At 37.2% G+C, this 20,422-nt stretch overlaps 1 protein-coding gene across 2 annotated transcripts in view; it reads right to left on the bottom strand.

Moving 5' to 3' along the window:
• The window catches only part of Erich3 (glutamate rich 3), a 94,359-nt gene that overhangs the window by 32,713 nt on the left and 41,224 nt on the right, over positions 1–20,422 (bottom strand). For both annotated transcript variants that reach the window (XM_070007297.1, XM_070007298.1), the window contains 3 exons: positions 13,460–13,640; positions 7,747–7,933; positions 1,451–1,734 (listed from right to left, as the gene is read on the bottom strand). In XM_070007297.1, the coding sequence (XP_069863398.1) occupies positions 1,451–1,734; positions 7,747–7,933; positions 13,460–13,640 (652 nt within the window). The remainder of the gene's footprint in view (positions 1–1,450; positions 1,735–7,746; positions 7,934–13,459; positions 13,641–20,422) is intronic.

The raw sequence follows: 20,422 nt of genomic DNA on the forward strand, positions 1-20,422 counted from the left end.
TCCACGCTATGCAAGGGGTCAGACAGAATATGAGTGGGACTAAAATAGAAGGGGAGCCAGGCAGTCACATGGTTAGCACCCAGTTCAGACATTTCCTAGCTATATGGCCTTGGACAATTTGCTTCACATCTTTAAGCTTCAATTTTTTATCCATAAAATGATTAATCCAAACCTGTGGCACTATTAAAAGCAATAGTCTTTAACAGAGCATCAGCAACCACAGGTGCAACAGCGATTGTGATTGCATGGTGAAGGAGCTGGCCATAGGACAGGAGAAATCACATACAATATGCACAGTTTTGACAGCAGTACACCTGGACAGAGGCACCTGACTAAAATCTGAGCAGTACAGGTGTTTGCAATTAGGACACAATTACTGTTGTTTTATTAAAATAGAGCATAAAATTGGAGACACGTAGAATGAACTGAAGGAAAAGTCCCATATGTTATTTTGCAGGAGACATCTGTGTTTCTCACAAAATAAAAAATAATAAATTGCAAGTGGAGTTATGGCTCAAGTAGTAGAACGCCAGCCTAGAGAGAAAAAGGCCACAGGAGAGCCCAAGGCTTTTAAGTTGCAGCCCCAATACCAATTCAAAAAGGAAATCAGAACAGAAAAATCAAGGTTTCCCTTCATTAGTTCTATGCCTATTGTCATCACATGTAAAGACCACACTCTATTGCCCAGGAGCATTCTACCAACTATCATAGATTTGCATAAAGCCTATGCAATTCATCAATTTCTCCAAGCAAGGGTGTGCAAAAACTTAAAAAATTGGCAAAAATTATGACTGGTTAAAATGTTCTCTCACTAACACAGACTAAAACTTCCCTTTCCCCCTGGATCCTTTACCCACATGGAAAGCACCTTCATGGGGTTAGGTCTGTCCTCCTCTATAGTGACCAGTGTTCCATTCAAAAGAGCTGGGCATGCTGGCACCCATCTCTAATCTCACCTACTTGGGAAGTAGATCATAATTTGATACCAGCCCAGGGAGGGATGGGGCAGGGAGAAGGGTGGGGGAGGAGGGGAAGGGGGAAGGTACTAATAACTCAAAGAACAAGCCAGGCACAGTGGTTCACCTTGTAATCTCAGGTACCCTGGAGACAGTGATAGGAGGATTGTGGTCTGAGACCACTTTGGACAAAGGTGAAATCCTATTTCGGAAAATAAATAGAAGTAAAACATACAAAATAAAACATAATAAGTGCCAGGCTTTAATATTATGGTAACAGTCACTAAACAAAAACAAAAACAGAAAAGAAAAAGAAAAAAGAAAAATGTCAGAGTAAACAAGAAAAGGTTCTTTACATGAAGTTGCCTAAAGGCCAAAACTCTGTTAAAAACATTTAATGGATATTTTTGAAGTTCTTGATAATGATACACTTAAGACTTAAACCAAACAATGGCAGCAGCAATTTTTTAAGAAAGCCCTATGTGGTTGATTACCATATTTAACGATATTTTCCTGGTCATCGTCCCAAACGTCTTGTCCTGAGCTACATTTTTGTTCCATCTCTTCCATTGCACTTCTCACTTCTGGGAGGCCCGTGTTTATCTCTTGAGCTGAATGAATGGTTGGGACGCAAGTTGGACTCGCCATATTCTCATCTCTTCTGGATGTCACCTTCCCCCTCTCGTGCCTCTGTTTCCCCTCTCTTTTCTCATTGTTCTTTTCTTTCCTAGGTTTTGCCAAAGGCGGTTTTCTGTCAAGGCCCATTGCAATAATGCACCTATGGAAGAAATGACAACACGAAATATTTACCCATACACACAAGCTCAGGGGAATCCAAGGCCTTTATGTCAAATCATTCCAGCAAGAAATGAAAAAATATTTCATTACTGTGCACGTTAATAAAGAATAAATTATTTTCTTTATACTTATGCTAACATTTTATAATACAACATAACAAATTCATAATAATTTTACTCACAATAATTTTACAAAGAAAACAAAAGAACTCATTAGCCAAGTATTGGAGTATCAAACTAAAAGTTGTACATTAAAACACATTTTGGGGAGTCTAATACAGATATAAAAATATCCATATATGGAGTGTGATGTGTAATGATTGAGATAGATATGTAGATAAAAAATTAGGTAATAAGGAACAAATAAATGGTGTAGAGTTAGATGTTAGATAGAAGATATTGATAGACAAATAGAAGGATTAGCTAGATATAGACCAATTATCATCCAGGTTCTTAATGAGAATTATGTAATAAAAGAATATTTAGACTTAGAAATATAAGGAAGCTGAGATAAAAATATCAGAAGGATATTACTCTTTCATAATTTATTATTCTAATAGTACAATAGTGAAAAACTTTCATAAAAGATTGATTCTAAGTAAAATGACTGAACATAATAATATGACTGACTTTTTAAGGAAACATAGACAGTCAAATGTTGCTGTAAGATTTAAGAATTCTGCATAATTGTTTTATTTATTTTGATAGAACTTCCATTGTTGCTTTGAGGCATTTGAAGCCTAGACTGCAATCTTCTGGTGGTTTGGCTGGCAATAAGCTTTTGTTCCCCCCAAATCACAACAATTTGTAGACATCATAAGGTCCTTTCAAGTCAGATGTACTGGGCCACCCATATGACATTAAAAATATCTCAATCAGTTATAGTAAAAATAATATGACAAATTGTCTTCTGTAGCTATTTTCTCAAGTTAATAATAAAGTAAAAATTCTAACTATGATACTATATATTAATTTAAAAATATGCTTTTGGTAATGTTTGATTATTGAACATTCCTTCTGTGCTAAGATTGATGCAGATTATTCTGCAAACATTAAAGGATCAGTTATCACCAAAGCCCACTAAGAATTTCTGCCACCAATGCACAAGTGAGGAAACTGAGGTACAAAAGATCCCACAACTTTGTCAGAGTCACCCAGCAGGCTAGTGAGGGAACTGAATTTCAACATAATGCTGCGAGTCTATATCATCTCACACATTAGCACAGTCAGAGTGTTCTATTACAGGTGCAGCATCTATAATGACTACTGATAGAGACAAATGCCACCCTGCTGGGCTTAACATTGGAGAACATAGTAGAATAGCCTCCCCAGACACTAACACACTCTATAGATATCAAGGCCTGGAGATTGTCCATGACTGGACATAGAGGAGGCTGGCTGTCATTGATCTCCAGTTTATTCCTTCTCAAGTTCTGTGCATGGGTCCTTCTCTCCATGCTATGGGGTCATAGGTAGCTAATCATTTACAGTACGTAGGTGAAAAAGGAAAAGAATCCAGTCAAGATTTGTCAGTTCTGGAAGAACAGAAACAATATGAAATCTGGAAATTGCCTCAACCTTATCCAATGGCAATGTCTTCAACTGAAGATTTCACTGCACTTTGGCCATCTCTAGCTTTGTAGCATCAGAAACTATCTCAATTCTCCCAAAGAAATATGAGAACTGAGTTCCATAAATTCACATTTCAATATTGTCCCATAAGCTAAAGCTCACAAGACTGGCTGGCATACGCAAGCTATGAAACTTGAAATGATAAGAACATATTTACCTCATCCATATGAAGCATGATAAACATTTCCTGACTATTAAGGATAATGTTCATGGTACATAGCTTTCCTTGGAATAAAGGCATCATAGATCTTCATGGAATATGACTACTAGCATTACCTTCTGTTCAAGCTGCTCTTCCCTTCTCAAAGGAAACACCAAATCCATCGATTTGGAGCCTGTGATATGCTGTTATATTTAGTTTATGTTGTGACTGTGTAGGACTTTGATGCCTCCCTACTGCCAGCACAGACCTTTTATTGCCCATCTGCTGAAGGGAATTGGACAAAGTAAGTAACATCTGTGCTCTCTTCCCTGCTCACTACCTGTTTGCCTTCTGAGTATGCTTTGAAGTGTTGATTCTGATGACTAAAGCTCAAGGTAGTCCCCATTGTAACTTGGGCAATTCTTCCCATGTTTCACTCTAGCAGTTGACAATAACTGCTCTGCCTCTTCAAACTGTTCCATGATAGAAGGGTAAGCCCAATGTGGGATCTGCTCATTATGAAAGAACCTTTGCTCCATTTTTCCTGTTCTTTTAAATCATTTTTAGAAAGCTCCAAATTGCTTTATATTTACCACACTTTCCTTCGTGTCATAGTAAAAGTTCCATCGATGGGTATTTTTTGTAATAAATTAAAATTAATTTAATTTTGATCTAGAGAAATTAACATATACTGCTCAAAATAACTAAAGGTACTATATAAAAGTGACCCCAAGAGTCGGGTGCCAATGGCTCACACCTGTAATCCTAGCTACTCAGGAGGCTGAGATCTAAGGATCACGGTTCAAAGCCAGCCCGGGCAGAAAAGTCTGTGAGACTCTTATCTCCAATTAACCACTAGAAAACCAGAAGTGGTGCTGTGGCTCTAGTGGTAGAGCGCTCGCCTTGAGCTGAAGAGCTGAGGGACAGCGCCCAAGCCCAGAGTTCAAGCCCCACGACCAAAAACAAAAAAAAAGTGACCTCAATCAAAGGAAATACTATATAATAAATGATATGAGTCTCCTCTGTGGTCCTTCTCAACTCTTGCTAGACTTCTGCAAGCCTAGTGTTCCGGCAATAACCAGAAGCATTTCAGGCAAGGCACAAGCCAGTATGAAGTGCTCTACTCTTAGGCACTGATCCTTGCCCATGCAAACGCGTCTGCCTAATTTGTAACATGGAGATATCAACTGGCAGTACTTCAAGCACTCACAGATTTCATTTGAAGAAATGATTTTGAAGCAAACAACAGCAAGAAAATTGAGAAGTATTATAAGAACCACACCTTCTAGTTCAGGGTAATTGGCCCCATCCTTAAATGTTACAACCATTCCTAAATTGAGAGAGAATTAGAAAAAAAAGGGGTAGAAGGAACCAAGTGTTGAAATTATCATAGAGAGACTTAGACAGAAACTAGGAGTTGTTAAACAGGAGAGTAGATGTCATGAGATTTTGATGCTGATTATTAAACATTCATTGAAAGCATTTGGGACTAAAATTTTATAGCTTCAATCTATATAACAACTCCCCTCCCTAACTCAAAGATACTGTGTTTGCACATGGATGATCATAAATAAACTCATTAGCTTTCTAGGAAGTGAAAAAGGAATGTGGTTAATGGCTTGCCCACAAATAAAGAGACAGCATATCTGAAATGGTAAAGGAAGACAATTCAAGTGTACATCAAATACAGACAGGCAACTATAGGTTACTCTACACAATTTGCTCTTCCATTCATTGAATGCTTTGTCTTTTTCATACCCATTCTCACTCCTCAAACCTCCAATCCTTTCTCCTTAACCTCATCTGATAAAAGTCTTCCTTGTTTTATCTCCAAATAATAGAAACAAGCAGCATAGAATTTCTAGTTTTACACATGCACCATCTTAATTCTCTCCCCCTACATCTTTCCTTACCTTCCTCACAAAAAACATCCCACCTCTTCTGAAGGCTTAAACTTCAATTTGAACCCTAGATTCTTTCTTTTCTAGGCTACTTAAAGCACTAGAAGATGGCCATTTCCCACTTTATTTTATGCTTTATAATTGTTTTCTTTTCTTTTCTGTGGTACCAATATCAATACCATTTACTAGCAACTACATCTATAGTATCTTAACATTTTTAAAAAGTCCCTTTGACCCCTTGGTTTTCTTTTCTGGGAGCCACTTAATTACTACATTAATCAAAGTTGTTTTTAAAACTTACTTGCAATCTCCAGTCTTAGTTCTTCTCCAGTTAGTCTATAAACCTACTCAAATCAAGGTTACTTCCCAAGCATTTTACTGTGTCAAGATCACCAATAACTAACACATTACAAAAGCAATGCTCAGTCCCCCATCTTCATTTTACTGAGCCTATCCAAATATTGAATTCCATTAAATGTCCTCCTATTCTTCAAACATTTATCTCATTTTCAAGATATCAGTCTGTCTGGGTTCTTTCTCAAACACTGTCTGTCCTCTGGCTGGTTTCAGAAGTGCTTACCCTAATTTCTAAAACGGAATAACATGGAAGTCATGGCTCAGATATCTCATCTATTTGTATTCAGTTCCTAAGCAACTTCCTTCTATTGTGACTTCAAATGATTCCTAAATTTTTATCTCCAGTCTAGATCAACTCCCTTGTGTTGTATTTTTTTGTGCTTTTTACCAGATTCTGACCTATACAACTTCATTGATATCTTATTTGTCCTTCACTACTAGAATAAGCTCTGTGGTGACATGGGGTTTATATTCAAGTTTGGGATCTAGTCAATTCTCCAGGAATATTTGGACTAAAGGTAAAATAATAACCCAGCAATCCTATTCCTGGACATTTAGCCAATGAACCACAAACTAGGCCACAGTAAAGCCACCAGCACAACCATGTTCATTGCAGCATTGTTTACCCTAGCCAAAATATGAAATCAACCTAGTTGCTCCTCGGTGGATGAATGGATCAAGAAATTATGGGATGTATACACAATGTAATTCTACCCATTGACCAGAAAGAATAATACTGTAACATTCATAAGCAAAAGAAAAAACTTGGAAAAAATTATCTTTAGCAAAGTAAGCCAGAGTCAAAGAAACATAGGTTGCATGGTTCCTTCACTTGTAGTAACTAGAATGTGTCTATAAACCTACAAGTAAGTACACTGAATATGTACTTACACACAGACACACACACACAGACACACACATATGCATACACTGAGACATGATAAATTATATACAGCTCTAGCCATTCACATATTGAGGCCAAAGGAGGATATTCATAGGAGTGGTTGACAAAGGCTCAAAAGCAATGTTCAGATGATCCTATAAAATAATGTTCTATGAAATGAACTCCAACAAAAGGAAGCAAGGGATATTTTTTAGTTGCCATTGTTGCTGTTTTTGTTTTCTTTTCCTTTTGTCTTAATTTGTATTTGGGAGGGTAAGGGAGAAAAATATAAAAAGTGGAATAAGGATGAACAAATACAACAGTGGTACTCACTAGACACTATGTGGAAAATGAACTTCATATCTTGTAGGTGGGGACAGGAAGGAAAAACCAGGAGAGAGAGATGGAAGGGGAGACATGGTTCAAAAAGAATTGTACTCATTAATAATTACCTGATTCATGTAACTATATCCCCTCTGTATATCAACTCAACTCTACAGTAACGATTATTTAAAAAAGGAAGAAAGCCCTAAGCAAAGACTCTTATTTCAATGTCCATCATAAAGAAGTATAAACATCAGTCAAAATGAATCTCTTCACATGCATTTTATTATACTTGTGACTAAAGGTTAAGGGGATGCAAATGAAAAATTGGGTCACTCTATCTCTTCCAATGAGCATAAACCTGTGATGTCTATCACACAAGACTGATACTGAACAGAGAGTGAATGTTTGGAGGTTTAGTTCCCAAACTAGTTATTAAGGTCAATGACAACAAAAAAATGAAACAAACAAAAAAACTCCCCTGGGAAATGGAATTTAAAGCAGTAGAAGAAAGAGACATTTTGTTTCTGTTATAGAATACATTATAGAATACATCTGGAAATCGCGTATATGTCTTATCATATGAAATACAAACACTCAAAGTTAAACTAAATCATCTCTGATTTAGATATTTTAGGTTTATATACACTCATTTTCCATAACAGTAGCAAATACATTTGCAAATACATTAGCAGAATATAAGGAAAATGTGGTTAAAAATTGTCCTCTACCAAAGGACTTTTTTTTTTCATACTTGTAGCAAGGAGATGCTTTCTCCACACACACAAACCCGAAATAGCCTCTTTTGCCTCCAAGTCTTGAACCTTTCCGGTGCTTGTATTCACAGCAGGAGCTTAACCTATTCACCTGAATCCCATTCAGGAAAAAGGTGAGGCTGAAGGGAAAGCCATGATGGCGTTTGGAAATAAATTGAAATGTATCTGAAATTTTAAAAAAGAAATACATTAGTGAACTTTCAACTAATATCTTCTAAATCACCTTTATTTTTCTTTTGCAGAAATATAGTAACATGCTCTAGATTACTTTTTTATTTGAGAACATTTTTTTTTTGTCCAGTACCAGAATTTGATCATCAGGGCCTCATGCTTGCTAAACCTTGCCTTGCTTGGCTGGTGCTCTAACATTTGAGCTAGGCTTTTAAACCAGCTTTTTGCTGCCTGTTTTGGAAATGGAGTATCTCAGATTTTTCTGCTCATGCTGGCATTGTGTCATGATCCTCTAGATCTCAGCCTCCTGATTATAGGTATGAGCCACTGGCATCCAACTAAATCCAAATAAAAGTTATTACTTTTATTTTTAATAAATATTCCAATTCTTTAGAAAACTCTAATTTGTAATGACAATATCTAACATTACATTAACACTTAACTATGTCCAGGCTCTATGCCTGATTATCTTGGGTGTGCTAATTATCAACAATCACCTAAGTTGGAAAAAGTTTTACTGCCAGTTTCTAGATGATCTACATGTGTGTGTGAATGAGGCAGAGGAATTCTATCTCCTAAGCTATACTCAGCTCTACCTAGATTTGAGACCCCAAAAATCATAGCAGTAAATAAAAAATCCTTTGCATTTAATAGTTTCAAGCAACCCAAGCCTCTATAATTTTCTTAAGCAATGTCTCACCCAAGAAATCTTCTAGAAAGACTCAGAATATTGCTTCTTATGCACATTTGCAGTGGCTCCTCTGCTTCTCCTAATAACACAGTTATCAAGTCTCACCTCTTCTCTATGCACATATTTCTTGTAATTGCTCTTATTACACTCGATTAAAATATGGCTGCAGCAGAGGTTTTAAATTTTTAATGCACATAAGAATCATTTGGAAGACTCATTAGAAGTCAGATTGCTGAGCCTCATCCCTGAGTTTCCAATTCAGCAAGTCTAGGGTTGAGAAACCCTTCTAAAAAGTCTTCTAAGGAAGATTTTTACATTCTGACAAAGGTCCAAGGTGATGCTGCTGTGGCAGCTGCTGTGGCTGGTCCCACAGATGCCACCTTGAGAACGGACAGCAGGATGTTGCTGTGTTGATATTGGTTAAATACACAAGAGGCAAAGCTTTTCTTCCTTTGTGCTCATGTTTCCAGACCCCAGAACAATGGCAAAGCAACTCCCACAACAAAACCATTAGTGAACTACTACTTAACCTATTTTCTTCACAATCATCTAGAGACACTATGATTATACCACATTGTACCCCCTACATGAATTTCTTCCTAAGGAATTAGACCTTTTACAAAGGTAATTATGTCATCTTAATCTTTTGTTATGAAATTAAACAAGCTAAAAGAAGTGTATGGTGAAGTTAAGATGGAAGATAAAATCTAACTGCTTTAATGATAGAGTGACCAGAAACCACTTATTTGTGTTTTGTTGTGTTTGGGACATTGGAGATTGAACTCAGGGCTTTTCATGCTAAGCAAGCACTCTACCATTTAAACTTTACCGCATCTTTTTTGTTTGCATTTATTTTTGATAGAGAGTCACACTAACTTTGCCTTGGCTGGCCTGAAACTCACAGTCTTCCTGCCTCCATTGTACATCTTTCACAGAAGTGTGCCACCTACCTAGCTTTGGAAATTAAGCTTGATTATTTTTATTACAGTGCCCTTAACCCCATATTTGTGTAACATAATCCATTCTGTTGTAGCATGAACCTCATAACTCCCTAAGTCCCCAGCCCAGGAAGACAGAACACTCAAAAACCATAGGGAGAATGGGTAGAGGAAACTTTTAGAATTGACTGCCCTTCCACTTGATTCCCAGGTAGCTGGAGAGCAAACCCAACTATAATTCCACTTTGTTCTCTCATTTATTTTTAAGCTTATTAGATAAGAATTGCACTCTTTGCTTTTAGGTTCTTTTGCTTTTATATTTTACACTTCTATATTTTAAAACATAGCAATATCTTTCACTCTTGATCTGTTGCTGCTTAATGGAGTAGTAGAAAGGACATGGAACAGAAAGCAGAAAGTTTGGGCCCATATTTCAGTTATTCACTTATCGGTTGTATATTCAATAACTCTGGTGTACTTGGAGAATTTTAATTTTTAAAACAGGATGGTTGGGGCAGGGAATATCTCAATCTACTCATAAGCTACAATATCATTTTGTAGTAGTTGTACAATATAACTTCATTATTTAAAATTGTGGCAGAATTGTTTAGGCATTCTAGGTGAACAAACTAAGAAAATTGAATGTGATTTCTTTTCTCAAGAAGCTATACGTCAGTAGGAAAGACAAAATTATTTCATACATCTGAAAACTTACTCCTGGGCTAGGATGTTAGTTCATTAGTGGCACCCTTGCTTAGCATTCGAGAGACCCGGATTCAATTCCCTATGCTGCTAGCAAACGAGCAGCATAGGGAACCACTGCATGGGGGAGAGTCATGTGGAGTGCAGGAATGGATGCCAGGGAATAAGGTCATGAAGATCCAAGAAAATGAGTACAGAAGGAAAACAAAAAAGCACTCATTCTTCACTTACCCATGAACCTATGAGGCTACGGGGTTTTTGCTTTGGAAGGGTGAATATTACAAATGAAAGACTGCGAAGAAACTGTCCGCTTTGTACATGTGTGTGGTGTGTGGTGTGTGGTGTGTGTGTGTGTGTGTGTGTGTGTGTGTGTGTGTGTGTGTGTGTGTGTGTGCCTGCGTGTTTGTGTGTGCTCTTGTTCTGTGGCTTGAACTCAGGGTCTGGGCTAATCTCAAAGCTTTTTTGCTCAAGGCTAGTGCTCTACCATTTGAGTCACACCTCCATTTCCAGTTTTTTGGTGGTTAATTGGAGATGCCACACAGTCTTTAATGCCCCGGGCTAGCTTTGAACTGCAGTCTTCAGTTTGCAGCCTCTTGAGTAGCTGGGATTACAGGTAGGGGGCACACCAGTGCCTGATGAAAATGTACTCTTCACAGAAATATTCAATAGCTTCATAGGTATATCCAAGCAATCTACTTTTGTCTTAGAATCTAAAATCTATCTAGCTATGCAAACATCATCAACTATTTGTAGCATTTCTGGTTTCAGAAGTTTTAGTTGTAGGGGCTGGGAAGGTGGCTCAGTGGTAGAGTGCTTGCCTTGCATGCATGAGGGCCTGGGTTCAATTCCTCAGCACCACATATGCAGGAAAAAAAAAAAGCCGGAAGTGGCGCTGTGGCTCAAGTGGTAGGGTGCTAGCCTTGAGGTGAAGAGCTGAGGGGAAAGTGCCCAGGCCCAGAGTTCAGGCCCATGACTGGACCCCCCAGAAGTTTTAGTTGTAGTACTCAGCAGTTTAAAGCCTATGCGAATATATTAAAATAATAGCTCAACATACCTCAAAAGGTATGTTGAGATAAAACCACAAACCTAATAAATTCTAGGATGAATTACACCTGAACAACTTGATGGGAAGTTTGGCTAAAAGCTGCTCAATATACCTCAAAAGGGTACATTTGCCACAGTCTTCAATTTGTTATTATTAATTATGCAAGGAAAAGATCATATCTTAATGACTTTACTATTCTAAGTCTACAATAAAGGCCTTTGTAATTTTTAACAATAATCTTCCAAAATCTTATTCACATGTCACTATGGCTCTGACTTGTAAAAAAGGACAGATTTGTTTGAATTCAGTTCATTTTCTAATATTGTTGAACCTCAAGACAAATTCTGAGACAACCAACTTTTTCAATTTTGAACAATTACTTCCCTGGCAATCAAGGGCAAGCTAAGACAAAACTACTGCATGGACAAGGTTCAATTATTTAAATCCCCATCTGATCCTATTATTCAAACTGTCCAATGCCTTAGCACAGTCCCAAGAACTATATGCATACAAGTAACACTGACAGCAGTGCCCTCCTCTGCTCAGCTTTGGCTTATCATACAGCCTTTGTCTTCTACCAGAATCATATCCAACTTTGTTCTTATAATTTGTAGCTATCATATTTTCTACCAGTTGAATAGAAATTGTGGATGAATCTACATAGACAAATAGACACATAACTAGATGTACATATACATATATATTGCATGTACATACTACATATATATATATATATAATACATACACACATGTTGAATAAAGAGAGATCTAGGACCCAGGACAGTTTTCATTGTATTTCTAATTTTAGATTATAATGAATTTCAATAACTTCTCTAAATTAATAGCTAAAAGTTATACTTTCAAATCCTGTGCTTAACACCACCACTTTCATTCTGAAACATACAAGTATGTATCTATGCCACTATCTATGTTAAACTCCTTGAAATTTTAATATCCCTTATATGATAAAAATGTAGAACCCTCTGCTATTGGGCATAGACAACTGGGACTGCATAGAGCTTAGCCCGGCTCACACCCAGTCAATGGGCCAGCTCTACTCTACTCTGCCCAGAATTGCATGATGACTTCAAGGAGTCGTTACAAATCAAACTCCTTTCATTTTTCTCATCAACAGAATGGAAGTGCAAACCAAGGCTATAACAAAAAGAGACAGAGTAAATTGTTTCTACCAAATACATGAACAGAGAGGATTAGTTTCTAGCATTAACTGAGCATCATATAATTTTACGTAACTTCAAACTAGCTATGTTTACCTCTTGTTTCTTTTGAGAAGTATAAAGGTTAAGAAGTATAAAGTTCAAACTCTTTAGTAATTTTTCATTAATAGCCACTGTTTGGGATTGATGAAATCAGAATGGCCACAACTAAAATAATTCCTTGTTTGTCCTGAACTCTACCCTTAATTGCTAAGTTACTGTCAAGATGCTCTCATATGTAAATATTTCTTAGAGTGAATAAAGTAGAATTCTTTTCTAAATAGTTTCTTAAAGGAGCAACAAATATAACCCTGTAAACATACTTCCCTTCATCACTTCTCTGCTGAACTACATATTGCAGTACAATATGTGAAAACTGATACTGGACATAAAATTATCTTATGCTGATGAACACAAATTTATGATGAAATGAAGCAAAGATGTACTAAAAAGCCTTTTAGCCAAATTTTCCATCAAGTTATTTAGGTGTAATTCACCCTGGAGTTTATTGGGTTTGTGATTTTTATCTCAACATACCTCTAAAGAACAAATTGCCAATCTGCTACTTTTCTCTTTAGAATAATGTATGATCTAATTCATGATGGCAAGCCAAATACTTAACTTGTAATTTGGGGGACAGTTTATTTGTGCAACATTTTAATGATCATATATCTCTATCCCAAAATTAATCCGTTACTGAGTTAAATCACTTCAAATTCCTTCTTCTACAATCTGCAAGAGTAATTGCTGCTTCAGCTTCAATCATGGAGCAGTAAATCTAGATTTACTTTTAGGCAGCTGGTTCATACATCCCTGGATATGCATAATTTTATAGAGTGATTGAAATCATTTTGATATTTCATCAACAAACAGCTTATCCATAATACCAACCCTAAGCAATTTTAAAAGTTCAGATTTTCTGTGTACCTTTTTCGAGTACTGTGCCTGTGTAGACACAAAGGTTTTCTCCACCACAGTGCTGTTGATAAATTTTTATTTCATCTTGGAAAGCTGTGTCACCATAAGAAAGGTGCACACTTTTCCCCAAATAGATCATTGTAATAAGTGCATTGCTATGCAGTGATGGTTTATTAATCCTTCCTGGATCCTAGAGTACACAAAAAAGAGGTTTATTAACTAATTATCTTCTCCTCAATGTTCTTATTCTTACATGATGTTACAATGTGAAGAACAGAAAAGGCTAGGTTTATGTATCGAGTAACAAAACTCTTATAAAATGTCAGTTTACACAGTGTACACAAAGTCAAAGTCCATTATACACAAAGTCAAAGCCCATTACAAATAAATCTTGCTAAACAACTATAGTGCATATATGTGGGCATATGTGTGTACAGGCACACACTCATATGTATAGGCTTTATATATTGTAAACGATAAAGATTTGGACAAAGTCATTTTTCCATTGAAGTATATGCATATATATGTGTGTATTGTGTGTTGTGTAGTGTTTTACACACAACAAAAATTATGCTAGTTCTCAAACTCAAATTCAAACAAACAGATTAAATAAGTACTCATATTACCATCCTGATCTGATCCAAATCTACACTGCTAGCAATTTATCAAAAGTTTTTGTTATTGACTGCCTTATCTTTGCAGGTGACTCTGACAACACATCTTCCCATAGATTTATTCTCTCTGAGAGGAGTGAGCAACAGCCATGGATTTCTTCTGTAGTCACGCTGAGGATGAGAGATCAGTTGTCTTCTGCCTGGGATCATCCAGTTTCATCAGAAGCATGCACTTTTTCATATTGTTAGTACTGGGTTTGAAATCAGAGCTTCATGCTTGTTAAGAAGGCACTACTTGGTCATTCCTCAGGCCCAATTTGCTCCTGTTATTTTGAGATACGGTCTTTCTTTTTGCAGTTCGGCCTAGACTGAAATCCTCCTATTAATGCTTCTCACCAAAGACGGAATGACAGGCATGTACCATCATGTCCGACTTTTTAAAAAATTGAATTTCTCAAATATTTTTGCTCAGACTGGCCTAGTATCACAGTCCTCTCAATCTTTGTCTCTGGCATAGCTGGAATGACAGACACCTGCCATCATGCCCACATTGAGCATTGAGTTTTGCACTTTTTTACCCATTGTTGACTGAAACTACAATCCTTCCAATCTCTGCCTCCTGAGTAGCCAAAGACTATTTATTGCTTTTAGTATCAAAACAATATACCCAACAACTTTGTAACATCACATCCTAAGCCTGTTTGATAGTCCATGGCATTGTTTGATTTAAATTAACCATATAAAAGGCAATGGAGGCAAATGGCAGAGATGAAAAGAAATGTCTTAGATTTTGCCTCAATTTCTATTCTGAGGTATGTTCATTATAGTAAAGGAGCATAACGTTCAATTAATCTCTAAAAGGAGAGAGAGAAAGGAGAGGCAAGAAAGGGGAAAGAAAGAATAAGGACAGGTAGGTTAAGAGACTGAGTAGCCCTAGTAAGAAGGCACACCAAGAATTGTGTAAATGTCAGGCTTTTAATCTACTTTACTTTTCTAAAAATGTCTTTTTAAAATTTAGGTAAAAAAACATCTTTCAGTGAACCAAGACATTAATTTGAGTTTGAGTTCACTGAAATTACAGATGAATCTCTTTTTAAAAGTAACTAAACTGCAACAAAAACTTTCTGAAGAAACTACTGAAATATTTCCATCCCCAAGCCCATCTTCCTGCACCTGAGAGGATTTTCTTAAATTCAATTCTATTTCTCTGAGGCAAAACCCAGAGAAAATAAATCTGATGAAATGAAATTCTGCAAACAACAGTCTAAAAGGAGTAAGTGGCGGGGCAAGTCCAAGATTTAAAATTATTCAAGCAAATTGTCTTGCTTATAGATACAGAGAGCTTCCAGACAGAGAGAATCAGCAGAAAATATTTCAGGGAATCAAGAGTCATGAAGGCAAATCAGCTGGATAGTGCCAGGCAGATGAGAAACATCTCCCTGAATCACAGTGGAAAGAAAAGCCACAATGGCAGGCTGCCTCCTGTATACAGAATCCTAATCCCATGGCTCCTACTGCCTGGCAGCTATCCGTCTACACCCCACCTGTGTGTAGCCCAACTCACCATCAGCAAATACAGCTCCCAGCTCCTGCTACAATGTTAAATGAAGTGAGTGATTGAATGAAAATATCCCCTTTATGCTAAGCAACACTGTCTGAAGTGATATAGATAAAGAGAGAAGCCTCTTTAAGCTTCAGGAGATAGGTACCCTGTAAATACCAAGTAAGAGTAGGATTAAAGTTGAGGACAGACTTGCTACTTATTTATTAAATGAGAATGGGGGTGCAGAGGTTTCAAAAATGACATAAACAGCAAACTTTCACCCATTCCATTCCCTCAAATTCATATTTCTTCTGCTGAAGAATATTTATGATACTGACATTCCTTTTTTCCTTGGATCTAGTTACTTCATTCTCTTTTTAAGAAACATTGTCCAATTAATGCCATGAAGAAAACTTTTCTAGGTTCTAACAGGAAACCCAAGTGACAGTACATGACTGAATACTAGGAAATACATCATTGTTTCTTTCAATTGACTAAATCACCTCTATAACAAATCACCTTCCATTGTTATGGTGACCCCAGACTATGAAACCTTAACAGTGTTTTAGGATTCTTTCTGCTTTTCTCAAGCAAGTATGGAAACCTTCCATGAAATCTTAGGCCCAATTCAAGACCAGGAGCAAGACCTCATGGTCCTGCACAACAAAAGCTTTTTTTTTCTTACTTCCTTCACCAGTTGCTTATGACTTCCTTTCTACTTCTTGTCAATTTCACAAGCAAATAGAGGAGACAAATGCACAGTAAGCCCATAATGTGTTTATTAGTCAGCCATTAATAGATTTGCAATACTAATCATTTGACCCAGGTACTAAGTTTGACTGGTATTTTTTTTTTTATTCCCTCTCCAGGCCTGTGTGAGGAGTGTCTTTAAGAGAGTGCTTACACCAGGTGCTGGTGGCTCACGCCTGTAATCCTAGCTTCTCAGGAGGCTGAGAACTGAGGATCATGGTTCAAAGCCAGCCCGGACAGGAAAGCCCATGAAACTCTTATCTCCAATAAACTACCAGAAAACCGGAAGTGGCGCTGTAGCTGTAGCGAGCTACCCTTGAGCTGAAGAGTTGAGGAACAGAGCTCAGGACCCAAGTTCAAGCCCCATGACTGACAAAAAGAGAGAGAGAGAGAGAGAGAGTGCTTAAATGCCAAAGCGCCTGTTCCTGAGTGGAAACTCCTCTTCATCTGCTTAACTAGACTCTGATAAATGTGGAACACCACTCTAATAGATCTTAGAATTTATCATCTAAACTGGGATACACAGTTATTATTATTCTGGAGGAGAGAAAAAAGGGTAGCAATCTGAACTATTCTACAAACAAATACTTATAGTCTCTCCACTTCTGTCTGATGACCCCCAAAAGGCATCTATATCTGAAAGGCATCAGTAAGTTCCATAAAATTTACCTAAAGCAAAAAGATGAATTTAATTTTTCAATTGGACAAGAAAATAATGCCTTTATGAACAGAGTCCTGACAGAAATGCTGGATAAAATGTAAGCAAAATCAAATGTCTGTCCTTGATTTTTTTTTTTTTGTAACTCAGGCATAGATACAAGAGATAAAAGAAGTTCATAAGCTTGGCACTGGCGGTTCACTCCTGTAATCCTAGCTACTCAGGAGGCTGAGATCTGAGGATTGTGGCTCGAAACCAGCCTGGGCAGGAAAGTCTGTGGATTTTCAATTAATCCTCCAAAATATGGAAGTAGAGCTGTGGCTCAAGTGGTAGAGAGCTGCCTTTCAGCAGCTCAGGGATAGAATCTAGGCCTTGAGTTCCTGAATTCAATCAGCACAAAAGAAAAATTCCTGAGGATTTGTGGTAAGCATAATGCATAAAGGTCATGACAGAAGTAGTAATAGATACATACTAGAGAACAGGGGCTTCTGAGGGGTCTGGAAAGGGTATATAGACACATACCCTTCTTATCACTCAGGCAAGAAAAGGAACACTTGCTTCCTTAACATAGAGCTGGTGTGTGTCAAAGAAATTCTTGAATGCTTATAGTTAGCATCTTCAAAGTTTTGAGAAAACAATGTCTGATAATTTTCATATAATTCAGATTTGAGAATTACAAGCATAGTCCCTTGATGTGTCTCGTGCAACATTGTGCACCTAGTTTGTTGTTAATTAGCTCTGTGACTTGAACAAGTTATTTAACCTCATGTTTTTCACTTGCCTCATCTCTAACATGGAGAAAGCATTTTATCCCTTTCTGAGGTTTGCCATGTGCATTAGATGAAAGACATATATTAAACACTGAGCATAACTGTCATCTTATATGAAAGGCCCAATAAGTAAGAGAGGCAATCAATCTCATCATTTAAAAATGTGAATGTCTGTATTTCACTAAAACAAAAACAAAAAGAAAAAGTACATAATGTAGAAGTGGGTGAACCATCAGTGGAATGTAAAAAGTAAAAAAAAGTTATGGTGAGGCAATGGTGGAGTGATGAGTTGAAATGAATAATTCAGACTGGCTTGGATAGAAGAGAAGCTGAAGAGAAGGGAGGAAGGAGGCTAGACTCTAGAAGACCTAAAATGCTGTATGTTTAGCATGGCCCTTCATTCTGCCATTTTGGTGTCTGGGGCCTTCCTGTCCTTGGGAGAATACACGCAAACACTTCCTAGAGATAGAAAAGGACCTTCCTGAGAACACTTTTCATCTGTAAAATAACCAACCCAGATTCCACATCTGCTCCTCTATCAAGCAGCAAACTCTAAGCCAATATTCCAGTGCCAACCACTCCAGGTTTGGTAACACACTAATCAGAAGAATCCTCACACTCTGGAGCTCAGTGAAGGTGTTCATCCATCTCAAACCAGTTCACCCTACCTCCCCCATTCTTTTTTCAGTGAAAGCACAATAAAACCGCTTGTCTACCTTTTTCTCCTCACTCCTCTTCCTCCTTACCTACCCTGGCACTTCCCTGTGTGTCCTTGTGATTCACTTTATCTGACAACTTAGCTCACACATGATTCCCAGAGAGGGAGTCAAATCTTCTGGATGAAAATACTTTCTGACAAACGCACTCCACTTGGGACCTAAGAGTCAAACTGTCCTTTCAGAGGAAGGTGTTGGTGTATACCTGTAGGCTAAAATACTGAAGACTCAGAAAGGCAAGAGAAACACACAAGTTTGAGGGTAGCTTGAGCAACACAGTGCAGCTGTCTCAAAACAAACAAAACACTAAACAAATAACAATAACCAAAACTTATATTTTGAAGAGGGGCTGGGTTGGGAGGGATAGGGGAGAAGAATGAAAGAAATGACATTGATCAAGATGCACTGAACTTATAAACGAATTGTTGAATAATGACTCCTATGTACTACTACTTAAAGATTATAGAAAATAAAATTTAAAAAACCATTTTCAATAGCAATATTATCTTGACCTACAAGTCTTACCATGTACACTTTTAATGCTTTTTTTTAAACAGCTAGGTAGAAGAATATACCTGATTTCATTAGAAAAGAGTAGCTAGAGATACATCTATAAAGTTTAACAACAGTAGCTAGAATCTACTAAACTGAGATGAAATTTGATTACTCTTTTCTTCTCCCTGACTTTTCCCCTTTGCTCTTCTATATTCCCTGGTTCTATATAAATACTGACTGATCAAAGTCCATTTCAAATGCTGCTTACTCTATGAAGCATTCTCAAGTCCTATCCAGAGTTCATATTTCCTTCTTCAGTATTCCCATTGTGGCTTAATTATACTACAATGTATCCTGGTTAATGTCTCCCTCCCTGGCTAAACATTGCAACTTTTCTGACAAGGAGTTAGTCTTACTCATCATGGTACCTTCATGATACTAGCATAATGGCGTTCTTCTTAACCAAGAAGAGTTACTAATTGATAGATTTAGAGACAGGACACAAGTATTCATGATTGTGGTAGTCTTATTAAGATGTAAAAGCATTTATCAAATATATGAACTGTTGTAGAGGTGGCATCTGAGGCTGCTGCTAAAACAGCAGCCATTTGCCCCAGTTGGCTGCCAAGTATTTTTAAAGTGTAAATACTCCTGGAATCTCAAAGACATAGTGCAACCATGTATAGTGACTCATTAGAATTTTTCATATCAATTACCTGCTGAAATTATTATATTTCTTTTATACATACTAAAGCAAAATAAAGTAGTGAGATTATTTCACATATTATTTACCATAGCCAAGATATGGAATCAGACCAGATGCCCCTCAATAGATGGATGGTAGAAAATGTGGTAGATATAAACAATGGAATTCTACTCATCCATCAGAAAGAATAATATTGTACCATTCATAAAGAAATGGAAAGACATAAAAAATTATATTAAGTGCAGTAAGCCAGACCCAGAAGAACACAGGTTGCATGGTTTCCTTCATTTGTGGAAGCTAGGATGTGCCTATAAATCTATAAATAAACACACTGGGTAGTAAGCAAAGGGTGACAAATAAATTGACGTGTAATAGACTCTTCAGGGGGGCAAATAGTGTAATTCTTTCAATTCTTTCAAAAGACTAAGTCAAAGCCCAACAAAATAAGTATCAGAAATTGGGCCCTTGAAAGAAGGTAGAGTGGGGAGAAGGGGAGAAGAATGAAGGAAGAAGCAGGTAGAATGCAGGCAAGAATTCATTGCAGTTACCACAGAATTGAGAACTATAAGGGAAGGGGTTGTTGAAGAGAGGTGACGATGTTGAAGTGATGACACAGATCAAGATGCATTGGAGAGAGACTCCAGTCCAAGGCCAGGAATTACAGTTACAAAAACATGATCATAGCAGAAGAAATTAAACTTTGTTGTTGTAAACTAGGGG

This window comes from Dipodomys merriami, unplaced genomic scaffold (genome assembly GCF_024711535.1).
Source record: "Dipodomys merriami isolate MVZ:Mamm:240054 unplaced genomic scaffold, mDipMer1.0.p SCAF_7, whole genome shotgun sequence".
In the NCBI taxonomy this organism is placed as follows: Eukaryota; Metazoa; Chordata; class Mammalia; order Rodentia; family Heteromyidae; genus Dipodomys; species Dipodomys merriami.